At 47.2% G+C, this 25,890-nt stretch overlaps 1 protein-coding gene across 1 annotated transcript in view; it reads left to right on the top strand.

The window, feature by feature from the left end:
• LOC129705339 (synaptonemal complex protein 2-like) overlaps positions 1-25,890 on the top strand; it is a 35,061-nt gene that overhangs the window by 8,629 nt on the left and 542 nt on the right. The window contains exons 8-16 of the mRNA XM_055648872.1: positions 1,064-1,130; positions 2,323-2,366; positions 2,956-3,034; positions 5,286-5,420; positions 9,723-9,844; positions 11,772-11,866; positions 18,655-18,754; positions 20,462-20,520; positions 23,019-23,092. Of these exons, the coding sequence (XP_055504847.1) occupies positions 1,064-1,130; positions 2,323-2,366; positions 2,956-3,034; positions 5,286-5,420; positions 9,723-9,844; positions 11,772-11,866; positions 18,655-18,754; positions 20,462-20,520; positions 23,019-23,079 (762 nt within the window). The 3' untranslated portion in view covers positions 23,080-23,092. The remainder of the gene's footprint in view (positions 1-1,063; positions 1,131-2,322; positions 2,367-2,955; positions 3,035-5,285; positions 5,421-9,722; positions 9,845-11,771; positions 11,867-18,654; positions 18,755-20,461; positions 20,521-23,018; positions 23,093-25,890) is intronic.

Raw genomic sequence — 25,890 nt, 5'->3', positions numbered from 1 at the left:
TTTGTTTTCACACTTCTGTACCTCTTGGGAGAGATACAGAATCATGGGAGAGAGGGGGAGAAGAGGGAGTGACCGGGGGTGAGACTGGTCCTTGCTTATGCTGCTGGCCTTGCCGAGGCAGCGTGAGGTGTAGATGGAGTCGATGGGAGGTTGGTTTGTGTGCGATGGTCTGGGCTGCATCCACAATTCGCTGCGATTTCTTGCGGTCTTGGCTGGAGCTGTTCCCAAAACAAGCTGTGATGCATCCCGATAAAATGCTTCGGAAGGAACTGCAGTAGCTGGTATAGACAATAGGTGCAGGAGTAGGCCATTCAGCCCTTCGAGCCAGCACTGCCATTCAATGTGATCATGGTTGATCATCCCCAATCAGTACCCCGTTCCTGCCTTCTCCCCATATCCCCTGACTCTGCATCCCAAGGTACTTAAAGGAAGTGGCTCTAGAAATCGTGGATGCATTGGTGATAATTTTCCAATGTTCTATAGATTCAGGATCAGTTCCTGGGGTTTGGAGGGTATCTAATGTTATCCCACTTTTTAAGTAAGGCAGGAGAGAGAAAACAGGGAATTATAGACCAGTTAGCCTGACATCGGTGGTGGGGAAAGATGCTGAAGTCAATTATAAAAGATGAAATAGCCACACATTTGGATAGCAGTGACAGGATTGGTCCAAGTCGGCATGGATTTACAAAGGGGAAATCATGCTTGACTAATCTTCTGGAATATTTTGAGGATGTAACTGGGTTAATTGACAAGGGAGAGCCAGTGGATGTAGTGTACCTGGACTTTCAGAAAGCATTTGATAAGGTCCCACATTGGAGATTAGTGGGCAAAATTAGAGCACATGGTATTGGGGGTAGAGTGCTGACATGGATAGAGAAGTGGTTGGCAGACAGGAAACAAAGAATGGGGATTAACGGGTCTCTTTCAGAATGGCAGGCAGTGACTAGTAGGGTACCACAAGGCTCGGTGCTGGGACTGCAGCTATTTACAATATATATTAATTATTTAGATGAAGGGATTCAAAGTAACATTAGTAAATTTACGTAGATTTTTTTTCCTAAAGGTAACTCTGAGAAAAGGGGCACACATCACCCCAGAATCTCCTGTTGGAACGAAAATGAAATTTATGAGTAAGTCTTTTAGTTTAGTTTAGAGATACACTTTCGACCGACCGCATCCGCACCGATCAGCGATCCCCGCACACTAACACTATCACACACGCACGTGCAGGCGCAGGTACGTGCATACGCACGCACGCAGACCTGCACGCACGCAGACCTGCACGCACGCAGACACACAGACAGGCACGCACAGACAGACAGACGGACAGACACGCACGCATACAGACACGCACGCAGACACGCACGCAGACACGCACACAGACGGGCACGCACACAAAGACAGACGGACAGACGCACGCATACAGACGCACGCACGCAGGCAGAAGCGCATGCAGGCAGACAGAAGCGCATGCATGCAGACACGCACGCACTCAGAAATGCACGCACGCACACAGACACACACAACAATTTACATCAAGCCGATTAACCTACAAACCGGTACGTCTTTGGAGCGTGGAAGGAAACCGAAGTTCTCAGAGCAACCCCACGCAGGTCACGGGGAGAACGTGCAAACTCCATACAGAGAGCACCCGTATTCAGGATCGAACCCGGGTCTCTGGCGCTGTGAGGCAGCAGCTCTACCGCTGCGCCACTGTGTCACCAGTGAGTATTGGCTGAGGTGGTGGGTAGTTGAAGGATAGAATCGAGTGTCTCTGAACTGAGGCTCTGATGGTCCAGGTTGCGGGGGCATGTTCACTAGCTATAGGAGCTGAATTAGACCTTAAATTGATTTGCTATTGAGAACATTTTTATAAAGGTGGCGCAGCAGCAGAGTTGCTGCCTCACAGCACCAGAGACCTGGGATCATAAGTTCCAGGAGCAGAATTAGGCCATTCGGCCCATCAAGTCTACTCCGCCATTCAATCACGGCTGATCTATCTCTCCCTCCTAACCCCATTCTCCTGCCTTCTCCACATAACCCCTGACACCCGTACTAATCAAGAATCTATCTATCTCTGCCTTAAATATGTCCACTGACGTGGCCTCCACAGCCGTCTGTGGCAATGAATTCCACAGATTCACCACCCTCTGACAAAAGAAATTCCTCCTCATCTCCTTTTCAAAGGCACGTCCTTTAATTCTGAGGCTGTGGCCTCTGGTCCTAGACTCTCCCTCTAATGGACACTGGTGGGATGATGGGCTGAAGGGTAAAGGACGGTATTAGTCTGCTGACCCTTTCTTTCTGTCTTCTTCTCTTCAGCTGCAGTGGGTCTGGAGATGTTAACTCCACCTGACACACTACAGGTAAGTATCTGCATTGTGCCCGCTCACAGCCAAACATCTCCAAAAGGCCATTCGGCCCAACTCGTCCATGCCGGCCAAGGTGCCCTATGTAAGCTGGTCCCATTTGCCTGCATTCGGTCTGTATAATTTCCATTAGAGCAGAATTGGGCCATTTGGCTCATTAAGTCTTCTCCGCCATTCAATCATGGCTGATCTATCTTTCCCTCTCAACCCCATTCTCCTGCCTTCTCCCCATATCCCTTGACACCCCGTACGAATCAAGAATCTATCAATCTCTGCCTTGGAACTACCCAATGACTTTTCCTCCACAAAGCAATGAAATCCAGTTCCGCTGTTTCCCAATGATGTATCCACCCCCCACAATCGGCCTATCGGGGAGCCTCCCTGCCCGAGGTCATCTGTTGCCGACCACATTTATCCTGGTGTTTTCTTGAAAAGTCACCTATCCATGTTCTCCACAGATGCTGCTTGACCCGCTGAGTTACTCCAGCACTCTGTGTTTTTTGGTGTTAAGTACCTTTGCTTCATGTGCTGACCGATGTTGCAATTTCTTGCTGGTTGTTTCACACCGATACTTTCTGTTCGTTAGGACAAATCGTCAGCACTAATTAAGATTCCACGTGGAGCATCGAAAATTACAGCGATCCCAGCAAATGATGGAGTATCAGGTAATAGCTCGAGAAATGAATCTTCAGTCACTGCCCCAGTTATCGTTAAAAAGCTTAAAAGCTTCTCATACAAATTTACTTTGGTTTAGAGTTACAGCGCTGGAAAAAGGCCCGTCCACGCCAACCAGCGATCACCCCGGTACAGTTGCTGCCTCACAGCGCCAGAGACCCGGGTTCGATCCTGACTACAGAATCTTAAGAAAGAAATTAGAAAAGCTAAAAGAAGATATGAGGTTGCTTTGCCAAGTAAGGCGAAAGTAAATCCAAAGGGTTTCTACAGCTATATTAATAGCAAAAGGATAATGAGGGATAAAATTGGTCCATTAGAGAGTCCGAGTGGACAGCTATCTGCAGAGCCAAAAGAGATGGGCGGGATATTGAACAATTTATTTTCTTCGGTACTCACCAAGGAGAAGGATATTGAATTATGTGAGGTAAGGGAAACTAGTAGAGTAGCTATGGATACTATGAGTTCAAAGTAAAAGAAGTACTGACACTTTTGAAAAATATAAAAGTGGATAAGTCTCCAGGTCCGGACAGGATATTCCCTAGGACATTGAGGGAAGTTAGTGTAGAAATAGCCGGGGCTATGACAGAAATATTTCAAATGTCATTAGAAACGGGAATAGTCCCCGAGGATTGGCGTACTGCGCATGTTATTCCATTGTTTAAAAAGGGTTCTAAGACTAAACCTAGCAATTATAGACCTGTTAGTTTGACTTCAGTGGTGGGCAAATGAATGGAAAAGATACTTAGAGATAATATATATAAGCATCTGGATAAACAGGGTCTGATTAGGAACAGTCAACATGGATTTGTGCCTGGAAGGTCATGTTTGACTAATCTTCTTGAATTTTTTTTAAGAGGTTACTAGGGAAATTGACGAGGGTAAAGCAGTGGATGTTGTCTATATGGACTTTAGTAAGGCCTTTGACAAGGTTCCTCATGGAAGGTTGGTTAAGAAGGTTCAACTGTTGGGTATAAATGCAGGAGTAGCAAGATGGATTCAACAGTGGCTGAATGGGAGAAGCCAGAGGGTAATGGTGGATGGCTGTTTGTCGGGTTGGAGGCAGGTGACTAGTGGGGTGCCTCAGGGATCTGTGTTGGGTCCTTTGTTGTTTGTCATGTACATCAATGATCTGGATGAAGGTGTGGTAAATTGGATTAGTAAGTATGCAGATGATACCAAGATAGGGGGTGTTGTGGATAATGAAGTGGATTTCCAAAGTCTACAGAGTAATTTAGGCCATTTGGAAGAATGGGCTGAAAGATGGCAGATGGAGTTTAATGCTGATAAATGTGAGGTGCTACACCTTGGCAAGACAAATCAAAATAGGACGTACATGGTAAATGGTAGGGAATTGAAGAATGCAGTTGAACAGAGGGATCTGGGAATAACCGTGCATAGTTCCTTGAAGGTGGAATCTCATATAGATAGGGTGGTAAAGAAAGCTTTTGGTATGCTAGCCTTTATAAATCAGAGCATTGAGTATAGAAGCTGGGATGTAATGTTAAAATTGTACAAGGCATTGGTGAGACCAAATCTGGAGTATGGTGTACAATTTTGGTCGCCCAATTATAGGAAGGATGTCAACAAAATAAAGAGAGTACAGAGGAGATTTACTAGTATGTTGCCTGGGTTTCAACAACTAAGTTACAGAGAAAGATTGAATAAGTTAGGTCTTTATTCTCTGGAGCGCAGAAGGTTAAGGGGGGGGGGACTTGATATAGGTCTTTAAAATGATGAGAGGGATAGACAGAGTTGATGTGGACAAGCTTTTCCCTTTGAGAATGGGGAAGATTCAAACAAGAGGACATGACTTCAGAATTAAGGGACAGAAGTTTAGGGGTAACATGAGGGGGAACTTCTTTACTCGGAGAGTGGTAGCGGTGTGGAATGAGCTTCCAGTGGAAGTGGTGGAGGCAGGTTCGTTGGTATCATTTAAAAATAAATTGGATAGGCATATGGATGAGAAGGGAATGGAGGGTTATGGTATGAGTGCAGGCAGGTGGGACTATGGGAAAATAATTGTTCGGCACGGACTTGTAGGGCCGAGATGGCCTGTTTCCGTGCTGTAATTTTTATATGGTTATATGGTTATTATTTAGAATGGAGATGAGGAAATACTTTTTCTCACAGAGAATGGCCTACTCCTGCACCTATTGTCTATTGTGTTCCACAATGGAAGCATTTTTGGTTTGTTGGTGATAATCAGAGTTCTCCGCTTATTGCATCTTGCCTTTTTGGCAGGTGACGCTGCCCAACAATCTCCACCTCCCACCTCACCAGGACAAGACATTCATGGAGCTAACATGGAGGCTGCTTCATCAACTCCTCTGCCACTCTTTCGACCAAAAAGACTCTTTACCTCGGCTGAGAGCATTGGTAGGTCATTTCATTTTAGCCTTCAGTTTTGGTTTCAGTTTAGTTTATTTGTCACAATAGACAATAGGTGCAGGAACAGGCCATTCGGCCCTTCGTGCCTGCACCGCCATTGAATGTGATCATGGCTGCTCATCCCCAATCAGTTCCCCGTTCCTGCCTTCTCCCCATATCCCCTGACTCTGCTATTTTTAAGAGCCCTATCTAGCTCTCTCTTGAAAGTATCCATAGAACTGGCCTCCACCGCCCTCTGAGGCAGATAATTCCTCAGACTCACTACTCTCTGTGTGAAAAAATGTTTCCTCGTCTCCGTTCTAAATGGCTTACTCCTTATTCTTAAACTGTGGCCCCTGGTTTTGGACTCTCCCAACATTGGGAGCATGTTTCATGCCTCTAGCATGTCCAAACCCTTAATCGTATAAGTTTCAATGAGAAACCCTCTCACCCTTCTAAACTCCAGAATATACAAGCCCAGCCGCTCCATTCTCTCAGCTTATGACAGTCCCGCCATCCCGGGAATTAACATAAACCTACGCTGCGCTCCCTCAAGAGCAAGAATGTCCTTCCTCAAATTAGGGACCAAAACTGCACACAATACTTCAGGTGTGGTCTCGCTAGGGCTCTGTACAACTGCAGAAGGACCTCTTTGCTCCTATACTCAACTCTTCTTGTTATGAAGGCCAACATGCCATTTGATTTCTTCACTGCCTGCTGTACCTGCATGCTTACTTCCTTTGACTGATGAACAAGGACCCCCAAATCCCGTTGTACTTCCTATTTTCCCAATGACACCATTTAGATAATAATCTGTCTTCCTGTTTTTGCTACCAAAGTGGATAACCTCACATTTATCCACATGTATCTGCATCTGCCCACGCACCCAACCTGTCCAAGTCACCCTGCATTCTCATAGCATCCTCCTCACCGTTCACCCAGATATATGTCATGTGCAAACCTGCTAATGTTACTTTGAATCCCTTCATCTAAATCATTGATGTATATTGTAAATAGCAGTGGTCCCAGCATTGAGCCTTGCGGTACCCTACTAGTCACGGCCTGCCATTCTGAAAGGGACCTGTTAATCCCTACTCTGTTTCCTGTCTGTCAACCACTTCTCTATCCATGTCAGCACTCTACCCCCAATACCATGTGCCTTAATTTTGCCCACTAATCTCCTATGTGGGACCTTATCAAATGCTTTCTGAAAGTCCAGGTACACTACATCCACTGGCTCTTCCTTGTCCATTTTCCAAGTTACATCCTCAAAAAATTCCAGAAGAGTAGTCCAGCATGATTTCCCTTTCCTAAATCCATGCTGACTCGGACCAATCCTGTTTCTGCTATCCAAATGTTTGGCTATTTCGTCTTTTATAATTGACTCCAGCATCTTCCCCACCACCGATGTCAGGCTAACTGGTCTATAATTCCCCGTTTTCTTTCTCCTGCCGTTCTTAAAAAGTGGGATAACATTAGCTACCCTCCAATCCACAGGAACTGACCCTGAGTCTATAGAACATTGGAAATTTATCACCAATGCATCCACGATTTCTAGAGCCACTTCCTTATGTACCCTGGAATGCAGACCACCAGGCCCTGTGGATTTATCAGCCTTCAGTCCCATCAGTCTATCCAACACCATTTCCTGCCTAATGTGGATTTCCTTCAGTTCCTCCATCACCCCCAGATCTTCTGGCAACTAGTATATCAGGAAGATTGTTTGTGTCCTCCTTAGTGAAGACGGATCCAAAGTACCTGCTCAACTCATCTGCCATTTCCGATGTACAATGAAAAGCTTTTGTTGCGTGCTAACCAGTCAGTGGAAAGACAATACATGATTCTGATCGATCTATTTGCTGTGTACAGATACCTGCTAAGGGAATAACGTTTAGCGCAAGGATTAGTTAGCTTATAGATACAGCACGGAAACAGGCCCTTGGGTCCACCCAGTCCACGCTGACCTGCGATCCCCGCACATTAACACTACCCTCCACCCTCTAGGGACAATTTTTACATTTACACCAAGCCAATTAACCTACAAACCTGCACGTCTTTGGAGTGTGGGAGGAAAACGGAGATCTCGGAGAGAACCCACGCAGGTCACGGGGAGAACGTACAAACTCCGTACAGACAGCGCCCGTAGTCGGGATCGAACCCGGGTCTCCGGCGCTGCATTCGCTGTAGGGCAGCAACTCTACCGCTGTGCCACCATGACTGCAGGTGAAGCTCTTGTTCTGTGAGCATCATTGAGGCTGGTTGGTCTCTGGTGGTAGCTGGACGAGGAGGTAGAGCGGCACGGTGGCGCAGCAGTAGAGTTTGCTGCCTTACCGAGTCAGCGACATGAGTTTGATCCCGACCACGGGCGCGGAGTTTGTACGTACTTGCCCGTGATCACGTGGGTTTCTCCAGAAGCTCCGGGTTTCCTCCCACATTCCTACGACATCCGGGTTTGTAGGTTAATCGTTTGGGTACAAATTGTAAATTGTCCCTCGTGTGTGCGGTAGAGTTGCGGCCTCACAGCGCTAGAGACCTGGGTTCAACCCGATTACGGGTGCTGTATGTACGCAGTTTGCAGGTTCTCCCCGTGACATGCGTCGGTTTTCTCCGGGTGCTCCGGTTTCCACCCACCCTCCAAAGACGTGAAGATTTGTAGGTTAATTGATGTCGGTAAAAATTGTAAATTGTCCCAAGTGTGTGTGGGATAGACAATAGGTGCAGGAGTAGGACATTTGGCCCTTCGAGCCAGCACCGCCATTCAATGTGATCATGGTTGATCATCCCCAATCCGTATCCGTTCCTGCCCTCTCCCCATATCCCCTGACTCCGCTATTTTTAAGAGACCCTATCCAGCTCTCTCTTGAAAACATCCAGAGAACCCGCCTCCACTGCCATCCGAAAGAGAATTCCACAGACTCGCAACTCTCTGGGTGAGAAAGTGTTTCCTTGTCTCCGTTCTAAATGGCTTACCCCTTATTCCTAAACTGTGGCCCCTGGTTCTCGACTCCACCAACATCAGGAACACGTTTCCTGCCTCTAGTGTGTCCAAACCCTTAATCTTATATGTTTCAAAAAGATAATCTCTCATCCTTCTAAACTCCAGTGTGTACAAGCCCAGCCGCTCCATTCTGTCAGCATATGACAGTCCCGCCATCCCGGGAATTAACCTTGTAAACCTACACTGCACTCCCTCAATAGCAAGAATGTCATTCCTCAAATTAGGGGACCAAAACTGCACACAATACTCCGGGTGTGGTCTCACTAGGGCTCTGTACAACTGCAGAAGGACCTCTTTGCTCCTATATTCGATTCCTCTTGTTATAAAGGCCAACATGCCATTCGCTTTCTTCACTGCCTGCTGCACCTGCATGGGTAGTGCTAGTGTACGGGGTGGACTTGCTGGGCCGAAGGGCCTGTTCCCGCAGTGTTTCTCCATGGTCTAAATATTGAACCAAACTGTTTATTTGTAAATGTCTAGACTTCGTGTGTGTGTGTGGTTCATCTCGCAGTGGTGATCATTGTTATTATATTGCAATGTCCCACTTACGCAACCTTTTCAGCGACTGCTGGCACCCGTCGTAGGTCGTCGAAAATTTTCAATGTGTTGAAAATCCAGCGGCGACCAGAAAGATACTACGACTCTTTGGGTGACTGAGGAGACGACTCACGACCGTACAGGCTTCATCCCGCGACATATCTCCAGGGTGTCACCTGTATGGTTGTGAGTAGTCTCCAAGTCAACCAAAGAGTTGTAGTATCTTTCTGGTCGCCGCTGGATTTTCGGCGACCTCTGACGGGTGCTGGCAGTCACCGAAATGGTTGCGTAAGTGGGACAGGCCCTTTAGGCAACAGATCTGTCACAGTCAATGGAAACTAATTTGGTTGAGGAACACAACACACTTGTAACACTAAGTTTAAGAAGGAACTGCAGATGCTGGAAAATCGAAGGTAGACAAAAATGCTGGATAAACTCAGCGGGTGAGGCAGCATCTATGGGTCTGAAGAAGGGTCTCGACCCGAAATATTTGCTATATTTTATTTGCTATATATAAATAAATATTTGCTATATACTTGCTATATTTAAGAGGGAGTTAGATGTGGCCCTTGTGGCTAAGGGGATCAGGGGGTATGGAGAGAAGGCAGGTACGGGATACCGAGTTGGATGATCAGCCATGATCATATTGAATGGCGGTGCAGGCTCGAAGGGCTGAATGGCCTACTCCTTCGCTCCATAGATGCTGCCTCACCCGCTGAGTTTCTCCAGCATTTTTGTCTAACGTAATACTACGCTGTGTTTCCTTTATTGAACAGCACAAATGGAACAAATTGCTGAACGACGCCAGACTGAGCTGCAAGATGCATGTTTGAATGACGAACAAGACCTCAGTACCGCTTTTCATAGCTTCACCGAAGGAATGAGGAAGAAACTGAAGGTAAATCCGCTTAATTATGTGGCAAAGAAATGCTTCTGGGTCAGGGTCTTATAGAAACATATAACATTATAAAAGGACTGGACAAGCTAGAAATATGTTCCCAATGTTGGGCGAGTCCAGAACCAGGGGTCACAGTCTTAGAATAAAGGGGAGGCCATTTAAGACTGAGGTGAGAAGAAACGTTTTCACCCAGAGAGTTGTGAATTTATGGAATTCCCTGCCACAGAGGGCAATGGAGGCCAAATCACTGGATGGATTTAAGAGAGAGTTAGATAGAGCTCTAGGGGCTAGTGGAGTCAAGGGATATGGGGAGAAGGCAGGCACGGGTTGTTGATTGGGGACGATCAGCCATGATCACAATAAATGGCTCGAAGGACTGAATGGCCTCCTCCTGCACATATTTTCTATGTTTCTAGGACCAACTGTGTGTATGTTGTCACGTTGGGCGATGGTGGAAGGTTGCTTCTCGGACTGGAGGCCTGTGACTAGTGGTGTGCCTTGGGGTTTGGTGCTGGGCCCGTTACTGTTTGTCATCAACATCAATGATTTGGATGAGAACCTACAGGGCAAGATTAGCAAGTTTGCTGATGATACATAAGTGAGTGGTTTTGCAGATAGTGAAGATGGTTGTGAAAGATTGCAGCAGGATCTCAGATCAGCTTCACAAGTTTGGCTTCTGTAAATTGTCCCGAGTTTTGAGAACTTTTATGTGGGGTGATCGCTGGTCGGCACAGACTCGCTGGACCAAAGCGGCCTGCTTCCATGCTGTGTCTAATTCTAAAGTGGCTGAGGAATGGTTAATGGAGTGTATTGTAGATAAGTGTGGTGTTTTATTTTGGGAAGTCTAATATGGGCAGGACTTACACGGAGAGATCACGGTGGCGCAGCGGTAGAGTTTCCGGCTTGCAGCAGATGCAGCGCCGGAGACCCGGGTTCGATCCCGACTACGGGTGCTGTCAGTACGGACTTTTCTACGTAAAACGTAATTTGTCCTTTATAAAGTCATCCACTTTATAAAGTCATCCACGGACCCCATGACCTCCGATGACCTCCGATGGTTTTTTCCAAGATCTTTGGTTTCCTCCCAAACTCCAAAGACGTACAGGTTTGTAGGTTCATTGGCTTGGTCAATGTAAAAATTGTCCCTAGTGTGTGTGTGTGTAGGATAGTGTTAGTGTGCGGGGATCGCTGGTCAGCGTGGGCCGAAGGGCCTGTTTCCGTGCTGTATCTCTAAACTAACTAAAAAAGGACTAGATGGGGAGAATGCAGAGTCTTTCACTGAGAGTAGGGGAATCGAGAACCAGAGGGCATCAGTGTAAAGGGAGGGGGGGAAAAGATTTCATTGGAAACCTGAGGGGCAACTTTTTTTTCACACAGAGGTGGGGGGAAGGTTCAGACCGCCAGTGCGAGGTTTAGTTTACAGCACGGAAACAGGCCCTTTGGCCCATCGAGTCCGCACCGGCCATCCATCCCCGCATATTAACAATACCAGGGATCATTTTACATTTATACATTATTTATTTTTACTGAAGCCAATTAACCAACAAACCTGGCAGACGGATCGATGGAGAACTGTGGGGGGGGGCAGATATTTAACTTTGTAAAATCCTTTATGTGGCGATTATTTCAATACCGTCGTGATGCAAGCGATGTATTTCACCATGTGACCGGTCACGTGTGACAGAGTGTTCATTCATTAATTCCTTGTTCGTCTTTGGAGTGTGGGAGGAAACCGGAGCACCCGGAGAAAACCCACGCAGGTCACGGGGAGAACGTGGAAACTCCGTGCAGACAGCGCCCGTAGTCGGGATGGAACCCGGGTCTCTGGCGCTGTGAGGCGGCAACTCTACCGCTGTCCCTGCCCCCCAGATGTGAGGTGATTATTGCTCAGTGTATTCTGCTTGCGTTAATGATACGTTCTCTTTAGCTTTGCCACAGGAGGGCGGAGCAGTCGTCCTGGCGAGCCCTGCGGTCCAGCGAGGAGCAGTTTTCTACACTGATGGCTCAGATACGCACCTGCAGGTCTGGCTCCACATGTGACGGCACTAATGGTCAACGATAGACTGGCCAAGAGGGCCACAGAACAGGCCCTTCAGCCCAACTTACCCAGACTGGCCAACATGTCCCAGCTAAACTAGCCCCACCTGCCCACGTTTGGTCCATATCCCTCCAAACCTGTCCTATCCATGTACCTGTCTAACTGTTCGACGTTGGGATAGTCCCAGCCTCAACTACCTCCTCCGGCAGCTTGTTTCAGGTCGATAACATTGTGGCCTCTATTTGGTGGGTATTGGTGCCGGCTCTGCTCTGTTCTAAACCTTATTCCTCCAGTTTATTTCCTCCCCCCCGACTCTCAGTCTGAAGAAGGATCTCAACCCGAAATGTTAACTATCCCTGTTCTAGGCTTTACCTTTAACCAAACGTTATTCCCTTATCATGTATCTGTACACTGTGGACAGCTCAATTGTAATCATCTATTGTCTTTCCGCTGACTGGTTAGGGTCTGATTGAAGGGTCTGGTCTGAAGAAGGGTCCCGACCCGACTCGTCGCCCATTCCTTCTCTCCAGAGACGCTGCCTGACCCGCTGAGTTACTCCATCACTCTGTGAAATGTCACCTATCCATGTTCTCCACAGATGCTGCCTGACCCGCTGAGTTACTCCAGCACTCTGTGAAACGTCACCTATCCATGTTCTCCACAGATGCTGCCTGACCCGCTGAGTTACTCCAGCACTCTGTGTCTATTTCCAGTTTATAATCCTCGTTATATTTCTGGTCTCGGAGCAAACTGCAGGCGCTGAAATCTTGAGCAAAAGTCAAACTGCTGGAGGAACTGGGCACGTCGGGCAGTGTCTGTGGAGGGAAGTGGACAGGTGACGTATCGGTCGATGACGGGCGTTGTTTCCTGTTGGCAATTCGCCCGAGAAGAGTCCTGACCCAAAACGTAATTTGTCCTTTATAAAGTCGTACAGCGTGGAAACTTGCCCACGCCAACCAACATGCCCCATCTACACTCGTCACACCTGCCTGCATTTGTTCCAGATCTCTCTCAAGCATTTCCTATCTATGTTGCTGTCCAAAAGTCTTTTAAATGCTATTATAGCACCTGCCTCCTCTGGCAGCTCGATCCGTGCACCCACCCCCTCTTGGATTGTCCCCCCACCACTCACCGTAAACCTTTGTCCTCTGGTTCTCGATTCTCCTTCTCTGGGTAAAAGTCTCGAGGCACTTACCCGCCCTATCCATCTCATGTCATGAACTTCTCCATCTCTGAGATCACCCCTACAGACCTGCTCGACTTTGGAGTGTGGGAGGAAACCGGAGCACCCGGAGAAAACCCACGCAGGGTAGAACGTACAAACTCCATACAGACAGCACCCGTAGTCGGGATGAAACCCGGGTCTCCGGCGCTGTGAGGCAGCAACTCTAGATGTTATTTTAAGGAATTTTTTTTTAAACGTTCTAGTTGTGTCGTGTGCGTATGTGGATTTGTGCTATCTTTCCCCCTCGTGCTACAAGTCTGCAAGTCTACCGTTGCGCCACCAAGCAGCGTTATTTCTAGCTCCTAATGTTTAAACAATATCCGGTTTCACCCTGACTGCAGGTGCTGTCTGTACGGAGTTTGTACGTTCTCCCCGTGACCTGCGTGGGGGGTGGGGGGGGTTTCTCCAAGATTTAGTTTAGTTTTAGTTTGGAGATACAGCGCGGACACGGGCTCTTCGGCCCACCGGGTCAGCGCCGACCAGCGATCCCCGCACATTAATACTATCTCTCACACACACGCACAGTCACAGTCACACCAATATTGACATTTATACCAAGCCAATTAACCTACACACCTGCACGTCTTTGGAGTGTGGGAGGAAACCGGAGAAATCTGGAACTGGAAGTGCCAACTGCGCTTAATGACGGAGGAAAGCGAGCGCAGGGTATGGTCCGCGGCAGGGTGGGTCACCAGGTCCTCCAAACAGGATGAGGGGAATATAAGAAAGACTCCAAACCGTCACCTGGTGAGGGCGTACCCTCGCGGGTCTTTCGAGGAGTGTGCGAGAGCGTGTGTCGGCCAGGTGTGTGTCCTTGCCACGTTTGTAGGTCAGAACGATGTGATACTTCTGAAGCTGTAGCAACATCCGTTGAAGGCGTCCTGGAGATGCCTGTATCGGTTTGTTCAAGATGCTGACCAAGGGGTTGCTTGTTTAAGAAAGAACTGCTGATGCTGGAAAAATCGAAGGTAGACAAAAATGCTGGAGAAACTCAGCGGGTGAGGCAGCATCTATGGAGCGAAGGAATTGGGCGACGTTTCGGGATGAGACCCTTCTTTAAGGGTTGGTGGTCAGTTTCAAGCGTGACCGTTTTGTCCCGAAGACCAAGTCATTAAACTTCTTGCATGTGAGCACGACCGCTAGCAGCTCCTCCTCAATCTGGGCGTGCCGTTGTTCCGTTGTTCCGTGGCGCGTGAAGCATAGGCGACGGGCCTGTTGCCGTCGCCAACATCGTGGTGGCAAGCTGCGCCGATACCGTATTGTGAGGCGTTGCAAGTCAGTGTGACCAGCAATTCAGTATTAAAGCAGGCTAGAGTGGGGGCATAAGGCATCTGGTGTTTACGAGTGTCAAACACCCTCTGCTGTTGCTCATGCCAGGCCCAAGCAGTGTCTTCGTGGGTCAGCTGGCTGAGCGGGGCCGACAGTTCACTGATGTTAGGAATAAACTTCCCAGGTAGTTCACCATGCCAAGAGTTTAGAAGGATGAGAGGGCATCTCATTGAAACATATAAGATTGTTAAGGGTTTGGACACGCTAGAGGCACGAAACGTGTTCCCGATGTTGGGGGAGTCCAGAACCAGGGTCCTCAGTTTAAGAATAAGGAGCAAGCCATTTAGAACGGAGACGAGGAAACACTTTTTCTCACAGAGAGTGGTGAGTCTGTGGAATTCTCTGCCTCCAGAGGGCGGTGGAGGCCGGTTCTCTGGATGCTTTCAAGAGAGAAGTCAGGAACGGGGTACTGATTGGGGATGATCAGCCATGATCACATTGAATGGCGGTGCTGGCTCGAAGGGCCGAATGGCCTACTCCTGCACCTATTGTCTATAACTCGTTAATAGTAACAGTTTTTGATGGGTCGGGTTTGAGGCAGTCTTTCGTGAACACATGTAGGTCACCTTATTTACTCTGTGTAAAGAAGTTAAGTCTGACACATTGTAACTTTGCTGAGTATTTAATAAAGGCACAGGTGAAGCACGTCCCAGTACTGACTGCATCTAGACTTCAGGTGTACTGGGACCGAGGGAGGAGCAAGGGGAAGATATCACAGTTATACTGAGATGACTAAGGCGTGGTTAGTGGTATTGAGGTAGCTACATTATAGGTTGCATGCATAAACCATCTACACTCTGTATTTGCACTTTAAAGGGTTTAACGAGGTTGATTTCTTTAGCGCTGTCCAGAACCTTTTTTTAAATTTGCGTCGTGTTCCTGAATAGTCTGTCCATCAACAAGGATGTCATCAACTGCGATGGAGCATGGATATCTTGCAAACATCTGTTCCATATTGCGTTGGAATACTAGCCGAACTTATGCTGAATGGCATACGAAGAAATTTGTAACGTCCAAAGGGTGCGCTGAAGGTGGTTAAATTGGAGGAGTTGTGACCCAGGACAATCTGCCAGAATGAACTCTTGGCATCTAGTACTTTGAATACAGTCCCCTCGCCCAGCTGTGCTGCAATCTCTTCCACTGTGCGCATGGGATAGTGTGGTCGTTTAATGGCAGTGTTTAAATCTTTAGGATTGATGCAAATCCGTATTTCATCCTTATTTTTTTTCGTTGCTACGACTATGGTCGAGACTCAATCCGAGGGGTCAGCGACGGGGCAATCGCACCTATAGTCAGCATTTTGTCGAGTTCATTTTAGTACGCGGTCCCCCATAGCATGGGAAATCCGGTGTGCCGGACCGACAACAGTGAGTACCTCCGGTTTAGTTGTGATTGTGTACTTGACAGGCAAACTGCCCATCTTGTCGTCGAACAGTCTTTTGTATTGTGTCAGGATTTGTTGAGTGAAGCCACATGTCGTAGACAGTTGATAGACAGATGTACTGAAGGTGACCAGACCCAGGGCATTGCACGCCTCAATGCCAGAAGAGAAGGCACAACGAAAATAAAGAAGCTCAGGAACACATGAATCAAGACTGCACTGTAGCTCAATTTGACCGATAGTGTGCACTGCACCCCCTGCAAATGGAAGTACAGTTGCAGCCATGGGATTGATAATCTCATTTGTTCAAATCCCGTTGAGCTCGGATAAGGATAAAACATTGCACTTAGCTCCGGTGTCTAATTTAACATAAACTTTCAGTCCATCAATGAGAGTGACCAGGGGATCTTGATGTTTACGAGACGGGTCCGACAAAGAATGAATGTTGATATCCAAATTGTCGTTAGCAGACAGTATGTCCTCGTGAGTCTGAACAGCGTCTGGGGGAGTCATCTGCGAAGGTTTCAGAGCCATGCTCTCATGGTTGAGCAAGTTGACGGATTGCTTTGTTTGAACTCTGTTTCCAGACGACCGACAACAGCGGGGGGGAGAAAAATGGCTCCTTCGTTTACAGAATTGGCAAAACTATCAAAAGCCGGACAGCGTTGATGGATTGCAACATGCGTACCTGCACAGTTCACACAATCGCGGATGAGTTTAGCACCAGATCTGCCGGGCTCCTGTGAAAACTGCCACTGATCTTGATAGACCGTGCAGGCAACATTAACATCATGGGCAGAATGGGGACCCTGCCCCAACGATCTGGTGTGAGTTTCGGTCATTTCTACAATGTGACAGCGGTTTTCAGCAGTCTCCAGAGTGAGTTCAGTGTCAGGCCAAAGTTCATCACGCACCTTATCGTTGAGAATTCCATAGACCAGTCTGTCTCTTTTCAAACTGTTGCACAAATTTTCAAAACTCACATTTACTGGCGATGTGTTTCTAAGAACTGACGTACGCCTCTACAGTTTCACCGCGCATCTGGCTACGTGAAAAAAAATTTATGGTGCTCCATCACGAGGTTAATGCGTAACTCACATAACTGTTGAAACATGTTAAGCAGGCACCCAGGGTCTTGAATAGATTCAGCTGGAACAATCTGGACACCCACAGCATTGAACTGCGCAGGTTCATAATGAAATCTCCTGGCGTGTCGAGCGGCTGCTGTGCCGGCCAGGTCAAGGAGAACGGAAGCACGAGCATCTGGAGCGGCGGCAGTGTGCGCCGCATGCACCTACACGGTGAAATCCTCTTCAAAGATGCGCCAACCCTTCGGCGAGGTCGCCATTGCGAAGGTTGTTGGCTGCAACCTTCCCTCCATTGACGAACTGTACACTGCAAGGGCCAGGAAGTGAGCGGGCAAGATCATCTCTGACCCCTCTCACCCTGGCCACAAACTCTTTGAATCACTTCCCTCTGGAAGGCGACTCCGGATTGTCAAAGCTGCCACAGCCAGACATTAAAAACAGCTTTTATCCACGAGTAGTTGCTTCTACTCAACAGCCAAAAATCTGTAACCTCCCTTTGATCTGGTATTTTGTTGGTTGATCATGCTTGATCAATGGTATTTTATCATTAATGTTTTATTATCATTAATGTTTAGTATTTTCTGAGTCATTCGTAACTGTCACTGTATGTCATGTTGTTACTTGTGGGCGGAGCACCAAGGCAAATTCCTTGTATGTGAATACTTGGCCAATAAACTTGCTTACATTGAACACCAAAGGCTCTAGCTTTTGAAGTGCTCGTGCCATGGTAAAAACACAAACTGAACAAACAAAACTAGAATAAGCGTCAAGCGACGAGACGAGGAGAAGTTTCTGACACCATGTTGAAAGAATGGCCAGACTCGCACACAGTGAATAGAATCCACAGCCTTTATTAGCAACTCTGCAGGAGTAACGCAGGGGTGCTTTCTATAAGGTGGACATAAATGCTGGAGAAACTCAGTGGGTGAGGAAGCATCTATGGAGCGAAGGAAATGGGCGACGTTTCGGGTCGACACCCTTCTTTCTATAAGCATGCTTACTACGAATCTACCAGAGAGAGAGAGAGAGCAAGAGAGGGAACTCTAACATCCCTGTGGGCTGAGCCACAGTGTGACTGACACTAGAATGTTGCCTGGGTTTCAGCAACTAAGTTACAGAGAAAGGTTGAACAAGTTAGGGCTTTATTCTTTGGAGCGCAGAAGGTTAAGGGGGGACTTGATAGAGGTTTTTAAAATGATGAGAGGGATAGACAGAGTTGACGTGGAAAAGCTTTTCCCACTGAGAGTAGGGAAGATTCAAACAAGGGGACATGACATGCGAATTAAGGGACTGAAGTTTAGGGGTAACATGAGGGGGAACTTCTTTACTCGGAGAGTGGTAGCTGTGTGGAATGAGCTTCCAGTGAAGGTGGTGGAGGCAGGTTCGTTTTTATCATTTAAAAATAAATTGGATAGTTATATGGATGGGAAGGGAATGGAAGGTTATGGTCTGAGCGCAGGTATATGGGACTAGGGGAGATTATGTGTTCGGCAGGGACTAGAAGGGTCGAGATGGCCTGTTTCCGTGCTGTAATTGTTATATGGTTATATGGTTAATATAGACTTGGTATAAATGTAAATTATCCCTTGTGTGTGTGTGTGTAGGATAGTGCTAGTGTGTGGGGATTGCTGGTGGGCGCGGACTCGGTGGGCCAAAGGGTCTGTTTCCGTGCTGCGTCTCTAAACTAAACTAAATTTAGTTTTAGTTTGCATTCTGCTGAGTGATTTTCAACGTTCTTATTTGTGAAAGGATGCAGAAATTGCGAGCATTTGAGGTGATGATGACCAAGGAACTGAAGAACCTTGAGGAGGACCTGCACACACTGAACAACATGGAGGAAGAGAATCTGGTAGGTGATCAAAAAATAAACCATGCTGGAATAACTCAGCGGGTCAGGCAGCATCTGTGGACAACATGGGTAGGTGACGTATCACAGAGTGCTGGAGTAACTCAGTGGGACAGGCAGCATCTCTGGAGAACATGGATAGGTGACGTTTGCAGATTAGGTTTCAGGTGAGGGGGGAAATACTTAATCGGAATCTGAGGGGCAACTTTTTCAGAGGGTGGTGGGTGTGTGGAACGAGCTGCTGGAGGAGGTAGTTGAGGCAGGGACTAATTTAGTTTGTCACGTGTACTGAGGTACAGTGAAAATGTTTTGTTGCGTGCTATCCAGTCAGCAGAAAAAACTATACATGATTACAATCGAGTTGTGCACAGTGTACAGTTACAGGATCAAAGTTATTTATTTATTTTATTTATTTATTCCGAACAAGTAAAGACATTAATAGTAACAAAATCGAAATTATCAAACAATTGGACATTACAATCAATATTTACAAGCAATGAAAAGAACAAAAAACAAATTTCCAATGTCCAACTCTGTGTCTGTACAAGCTCGAAAAGGAGTGAGAAGAAGAATAACATTAAATCTCACCCCTTTTCCCCAACACTTCTACCATAAGTGTTTAATGCAAGGTAAAGTCTGATTTAAGGATAGTCTGAGGATCTCTAATGAGATAGATAGCAGTTCAGCACTGCTCTCTGCTTGTGGTAGGATAGTTCCGTTGCATGATAACAGCTGGGACGAAACTGTCCCTGAATCTGGAGGTGTGCATTTTCGCACTTCTGTACCTCTTGCCTGATTGGAGAGGTGAGAAGAGGGAGTGTCTAACATTTCTTCTGGTACACATGGATGGAACGGGTTTAGAGGGATATGGACCAAATGCAGGCTGGTGGGACTAGTGTAGGTGGGACATGTTGGTCAGTGTGGGCAAGATGGGCCGAAGGGCCTGTTTCCACGCTGTATGTCTCCGTGGCCTGCTGAGCTCCTCCAGCATTTTAACATTCATTCAGGGTTAAAGATATTTTTCCTCATCTCCTTCCTAAAAGAACGTCCTTTAATTATGAGGACTCGAGGAGACAGCCGCAGCGTTAAAGGATGTTCTTTTAGGAAGGAGATGAGGAGAAATGTCTTTAGTCAGTGGATACATTTAAGTCAGATGGATAGATATTAGTATGGGTGTCAGACGTTATGGGGAGAAGGCAGGAGAATGGGGTTAGGAGGGAGAGATAGATCAGCCATGGTTGAATGGCGGAGTAGACCGAATGGCCTAATTCTACTCTTGTTCCTTATGACCTTATAATTCCCACATTTGATGACACATTGCGTCCCGATGGCACAGCAGTAGAGTTGTTGCCTCACAGCGCCAGAGACCCGGGTTCGATCCTGACTATGGGTGCTGTCTGAACGGAGTTTGTACGTTCTCCCCATAACCTGCGTGGATTTTCTCGGAGATCTTCAGTTTCCTCCCACACTCCAAAGACATGCAGGTTTTGTAGGTTATTTGACTTGGTAAATGTAAAAAAAATTGTCCCCAGTGTGTGTGGGGTAATGTTAGTGTGTGGGGATTGCTGGTCGATGCGGACTCGGTGGGCCGAAGGGCTTGTTTCCGCGCAGTATCTCTAAACTAAATGTCTCCTGGTGTGTGTTTCTTGTTGTAAATTGCTTACCTTATCTTTCTTCACTTAATAACTATCTTTGTTTCTCCTGTACTAGAATTTTTGGAAGCAGCAGTCTCTGAAGTTCTCTCAATTTTATGAAAAGCAACAACAAAGGTAACTGTAGACACAAAGTTGGAGTAATTCAGTGGGACAGGCAGCATCTCTGGAGAGAAGGATTGGGTGACGTTTCGGGTCGAGACCCTTCTTCAGACTGAGAGTCAGGGGCAAGGGAGACATAGAGATATGGAAGGATATGGCGTGAAAACAAGCAATCAAAGGGGATGAAGGTCAAGGAGAATGTCGAATAGATCATTGTTAGCCCAGGGAAGGTGACAACGAGGCATACAATGTAAAATTTAATCATCGAGGCTTCGAGTGATAGTGTGGAAACAGGCCCTTTGGCCCAACTTGCCCATACCAGCCAACATGTCCCACCTACACCAGTCCCACCTGCCTGCGTCTGGTCCATATCCCTCCAAACCTGTCCTATCCATGTACCTGTCTAACTGTTTCTTAAACATTGGGATAGCCCCAGCCTCAACTACCTCCTCCGGCAGCTTGATCCATACACCCACCACCTTTGTGTGAAAAATGTTATCCCTCAGATTCCTATTAAATCTTTTCCCCTTCACCTTGAACCCATGTCCTCTGGTCCTCGATTCCCCGATTCCCCTACTCTGGGCAAGAGACTCTGTGCATCTACCCGATCTATTCCTCTCATGATTTTATACACCTCTACAAGATCACCCCTCATCCTCCAGCGCTCCATGTAATACAGACCCAGCCTGCTCAACCTCTCCCTGTAGCTCACACCCTCTAGTCCTGGCAACATCGTCGTAAATCTTCTCTGAAACTTTTCCAGCTTGACAATATCTTTCCTATAACATGGTGCCCAGAACTGAACATAATATTCTAAATGCGGTCTCACCAACGTCGTATAGAGAGGCATTGATTGGGTAGACAAAAGACAATAGCTGGAGTAGGCCATTCGGCCCTTCGAGCCAGCACTGCCATTCAATCTGATCATGGCTGATCATCCCCAATCAGTACCTCGTTCCTGCCTTCTCCCCATATCTCCTGACTCCATGAACTTTAAGAGCCCTATCCAGCTCTCTCTTGAAAGCATCCAGAGAACCTGCCTCCACCGCCCTCTGAGGTACAGAATTCCACAGACTCACAGACTGAGAAAAAGTGTTTCCTCGTCTCCGTTGTAAATGGCTTACCCCTTATTCTTAAACTGTGGCCCCTGGTTCTGGACTCCCCCAACATCGGGAACATGTTTCCTGCCTCTAGTGTGTCCAAACCCGTAATAATCTTGTATGTTTCAATACGATACCCTCTGATCCTTCTAAACGGGGCAGTTTCATTGTTCCCTCCTGGGACACCCGTGTGGAAGTCAAGAAGACAAGAGTTTTATTGTCATGTGTTCCAGATAGGACAATGAAATTCTTGCTTGCTGCAGCACAACAGAATATGTAAACATAATACAGAACAGGAGATAAAGGTTCAGTGTGTCTATAGACCATAGACCATATATACACACAATAAATAAACAAGTAAAGTGCAATAGGGTGCAATAGGCTGTTATGGTTCAGAGTTTGTTTCATTACGAGTTTAATAGCCCGATGGCTGTGGGGAAGCAGCTATTCCTGAACCTGGATTTTCCAGATTTCAACCTCCTGTACCTTCTTCCCGATGGCAGCGGAGAGATGAGTGTGTGGCCAGGATGGTGTGGGTCTCTGATGATGTTGGCTGCCTTTTTGAAGCAGCGACTGCAATAGATCCCCTCGATGGTGGGGAGGTCAGAGCCGATGATGGACTGGGCAGTGGTCACAACTTTCTGCATTCTTTTCCGCTCCTGCGCGTTCAAGTTGCCGAACCAAGCCACGATGCAACCGGTCAGCGTGCTCTCTACTGTGCCCTGTACACGTTAGATAGAGTCCTCCTTGACAAACCAACTCTCCGTAATCTTCTCGGGAAGTAGAGGCACTGATGTGCTTTATTTATAATTACATCAGTGTGCTGGGACCAGTGCTCTTCGGCCCAACCTGCCCACACTGGCCAACATGTCCCATCTGCACTAGTCACACCTGCCTGGATTTGGTCCATATCCCAATAAACATGTCCTATCCATGTACCTGTATCTCAAACGTTGGGATAGTCCCAGCCCAAACTATTTCCAGTTTATAACCCTTGTTATATTCTGGTCACGGAAGAAACTGCATGCGCTGGAACCTGAAGCGCAAAATCATATATATATATATCTCCCGCCTTCTTCTCATAACCCCTGACAGAATGGACGTGTGGAGAGGGTGTTTCCACTAGTGGGAGAGTCTACGTCCTTTTATTCTGAGGCTGTGACCTCTGGTCCTAGACTCTCCCACTAGTGGAAACATCCTCTCCACACGTCCACTCTGTCAGGGGTTATGGGAAGAAGACAGGAGAATGGGGTTAGGAGGGAGAGATAGATCAGCCGTGATTGAATGGCGGAGTAGACTTGTGAAGTTATGAGGTCTATCCAGGCCTTTCATTATTCGGGAGGGATTAGTGAGGTTATCCTTGTTTGTGCATCTCACTAAAGGTGTGGTTCTTTCTGTTGTATTTTGTTTCAGCAGACTCAATATATTAATGTTCTCATCAGAAGATAAGCCTGGGCTGTCCAAATGGTTCTGATCGCTGGTGTAGGGTGAGTGATGAGTAAGTAAGTAAAGGGCATGTTCCACGAGCATGCGACTCCATGCGGCAAGCGCAACCTAAAACCCGCAGCCACCTCAACGCCGTACGCACGGAGGTCGAGTGAGTGACGTGAAGTTCGGACTCGGCCAACATTGGGACCATTTTTCCTGCATCTAGCTTGTCCAGTCCTTTTATAATTTTAATTGTTTCTATAAGATATCCCCTCATCCTTCTAAACTCCAGTGAATACAAGCCTCAATCTCTCCTCATGCGACAGTCCCGCCATCCCTGGGATCAATCTCGTGAACCTACCTCAATCACAAGGTTGTCCTTCCTCAAATTAGGAGGCCAAAACTGTACACAAAACTCCAGATGTGGTCTCACCAGAGCCCTATACAACTGCAGAAGAGTAGTATTGTCCGTTAGTTCAGTTTATTGTCACATGTAGTAAAAAGCTTTTTTGTTGCGTGCTAACCAGTCAGGGAAAGATGCATGAGCTTTCCACTGTACCTCTGCTCACACGACCATGAGCTAAATAGAACTGAATTGATTACAATCGAGCTGTGCACACTGTACAGGTACAGGATAAAGGCTAATACATGTACTGCACAGGAAAGTGCCATCAATCCTAGTCCGAGGGTCTCCAATAAACATAGAAACATAGAAATTAGGTGCAGGAGTAGGCCATTCGGCCCTTCGAGCCTGCACCGCCATTCAATATGATCATGGCCGATCATCCAACTCAGTATCCCATACCTGCCTTCTCTCCATACCCCCTGATCCCTTTAGCCACAAGGGCCACATCTAACTCCCTCTTAAATATAGCCAATGAACTGGCCTCAACTACCCTCTGAGGCAGAGAGTTCCAGAGATTCACCACTCTCTGTGTGAAATATGTTTTTCTCATCTCTGTTTTAAAGGATTTCCCCCCCTTTTCCTTAAGCTGTGACCCCCTTGTCCTGGACTTCCCCAACATCGGGAGCAATCTTCCTACATCTAGCCTGTCCAATCCCTTAAGAATTTTGTAAGTTTCTATAAGATCCCCTCTCAATCTCCTAAATTCTAGAGAGTATAAACCAAGTCTATCCAGTCTTTCTTCATAAGACAGTCCTGCCATCCCAGGAATCAGTCTGGTGAACCGTCTCTGCACTCCCTCTATGGCAATAATGTCCTTCCTCGGATTTGGAGACCAAAACTGTACGCAATACTCCAGGTGTGGTCTCACCAAGACCCTGTACAACTGCAGTAGAACCTCCCTACTCCTATACTCGAATCCTTTTGCTATGAAAGCTAACATACCATTCGCTTTCTTTACTGCCTGCTGCACCTGCATGCCTACCTTCAATGACTGGTGTACCATGACACCCAGGTCTCGCTGCATCTCCCCTTTTCCTAATCGGCCACCATTTAGATAAGTCTGCTTTCCTGTTTTTGCCACCAAAATGGATAACCTCACACTTATCCACATTATACTGCATCTGCCAAACATTTGCCCACTCACCCAGCCAATCCAAGTCACCTTACAGTCTCCTAGCATCCTCCTCACAGCTAACACTACTCCCCAGCTTAGTGTCATCTGCAAACTTGGAGATATTGCCTTCAATTCCCTCATCCAGATCATTAATATATATTGTAAATAGCTGGGGTCCCAGCACTGAGCCTTGCGGTACCCCACTAGTCACTGCCTGCCATTGTGAAAAGGACCCGTTTACTCCTACTCTTTGCTTCCTGTTTGCCAGCCAGTTCTCTATCCACATCAATACTGAACCCCCAATGCCGTGTGCTTTAAGTTAGATATCGGCTCAGTATTGCATTCTGGTGGTTGGAAGGATGGTTCAGTTGTCTGATAACAGCCGGGAAGAAACTGTCCCTGAATCTGGAGGTGTGCGTTCGTTTTCACACTTCTGCACCTCCTCTTGCCCAGATGGGAGAGGGGAGAGGAGGGAGTGACCGGGGTAAGATTGGTCCGTGATGATGCTGCTGGCCTTGCCTAGGCAGCGTGAGGTGTAGATGGAAGGGAGGTTGGTTTGTGTGATGGTCTGGGCTGGTTCCACACCACTCTACAATTCTTGTGGTCTTGGATGGAGCTGTTCCCAAACCGTGCTGTGATGCTTCCCGATAAAATGTCTTCTAATCGGCAGAGGGGAAAAATTCACTGGACTGTTGTAATTTAACTTTGGGCTAAGATCCCTGGACAATTAATCATTCATTTTGGATATCTTAATAACTTTAAGATTTGGGAGAAAGGCACAGGGCTGGAGTAACTCAGCGGGTCAGGCAGCATCTGTGGAGAACATGGGTAGGTGATGTTTCACAGAGTACTGGAGTAACTCAGCGGGTCAGGCAACATCTCTGGAGAACATGGATAGGTGACGTTTCACAGAGTGCTGGAGTAACTCAGCGGGTCAGGCAGCCTCTGTGGAGAACATGGATATGTGATGTTTTGGTTCGGGACTGATTTCCAGGTCTGGTTATTTTGCTTTAAGTATAGCCTGCCTACTACATAAATAGTCAGAAATACAGTATGGAAACGGGCCCTCCTGCCCAACTTGCCCATGCTGACCAAAATGCCTCATCTATACTAGTCCCACTTGCCAACCCATCCACTCACTCTTCTCCCCTCTCCCATCGGGCAAGAGGTACAGAAGTGAGCGAAAACGCACACCTCCAGATTCAGGGACAGTTTCATCCCAGCTGTTATCCATTAGGTAACTGACCATCCTACCACAAGCAGAGAGCGGCCCTGAACTACTATCTACCTCATTGGAGGTTCTTGTGCTTTCTTTGATTGGACTTTACTGGACTTTA

Source organism: Leucoraja erinacea, chromosome 2 (assembly GCF_028641065.1).
Source record: "Leucoraja erinacea ecotype New England chromosome 2, Leri_hhj_1, whole genome shotgun sequence".
In the NCBI taxonomy this organism is placed as follows: Eukaryota; Metazoa; Chordata; class Chondrichthyes; order Rajiformes; family Rajidae; genus Leucoraja; species Leucoraja erinaceus.
Note: the sequence above shows the minus strand (reverse complement) of the source record. Positions and strands in the feature narration are given on the sequence as shown.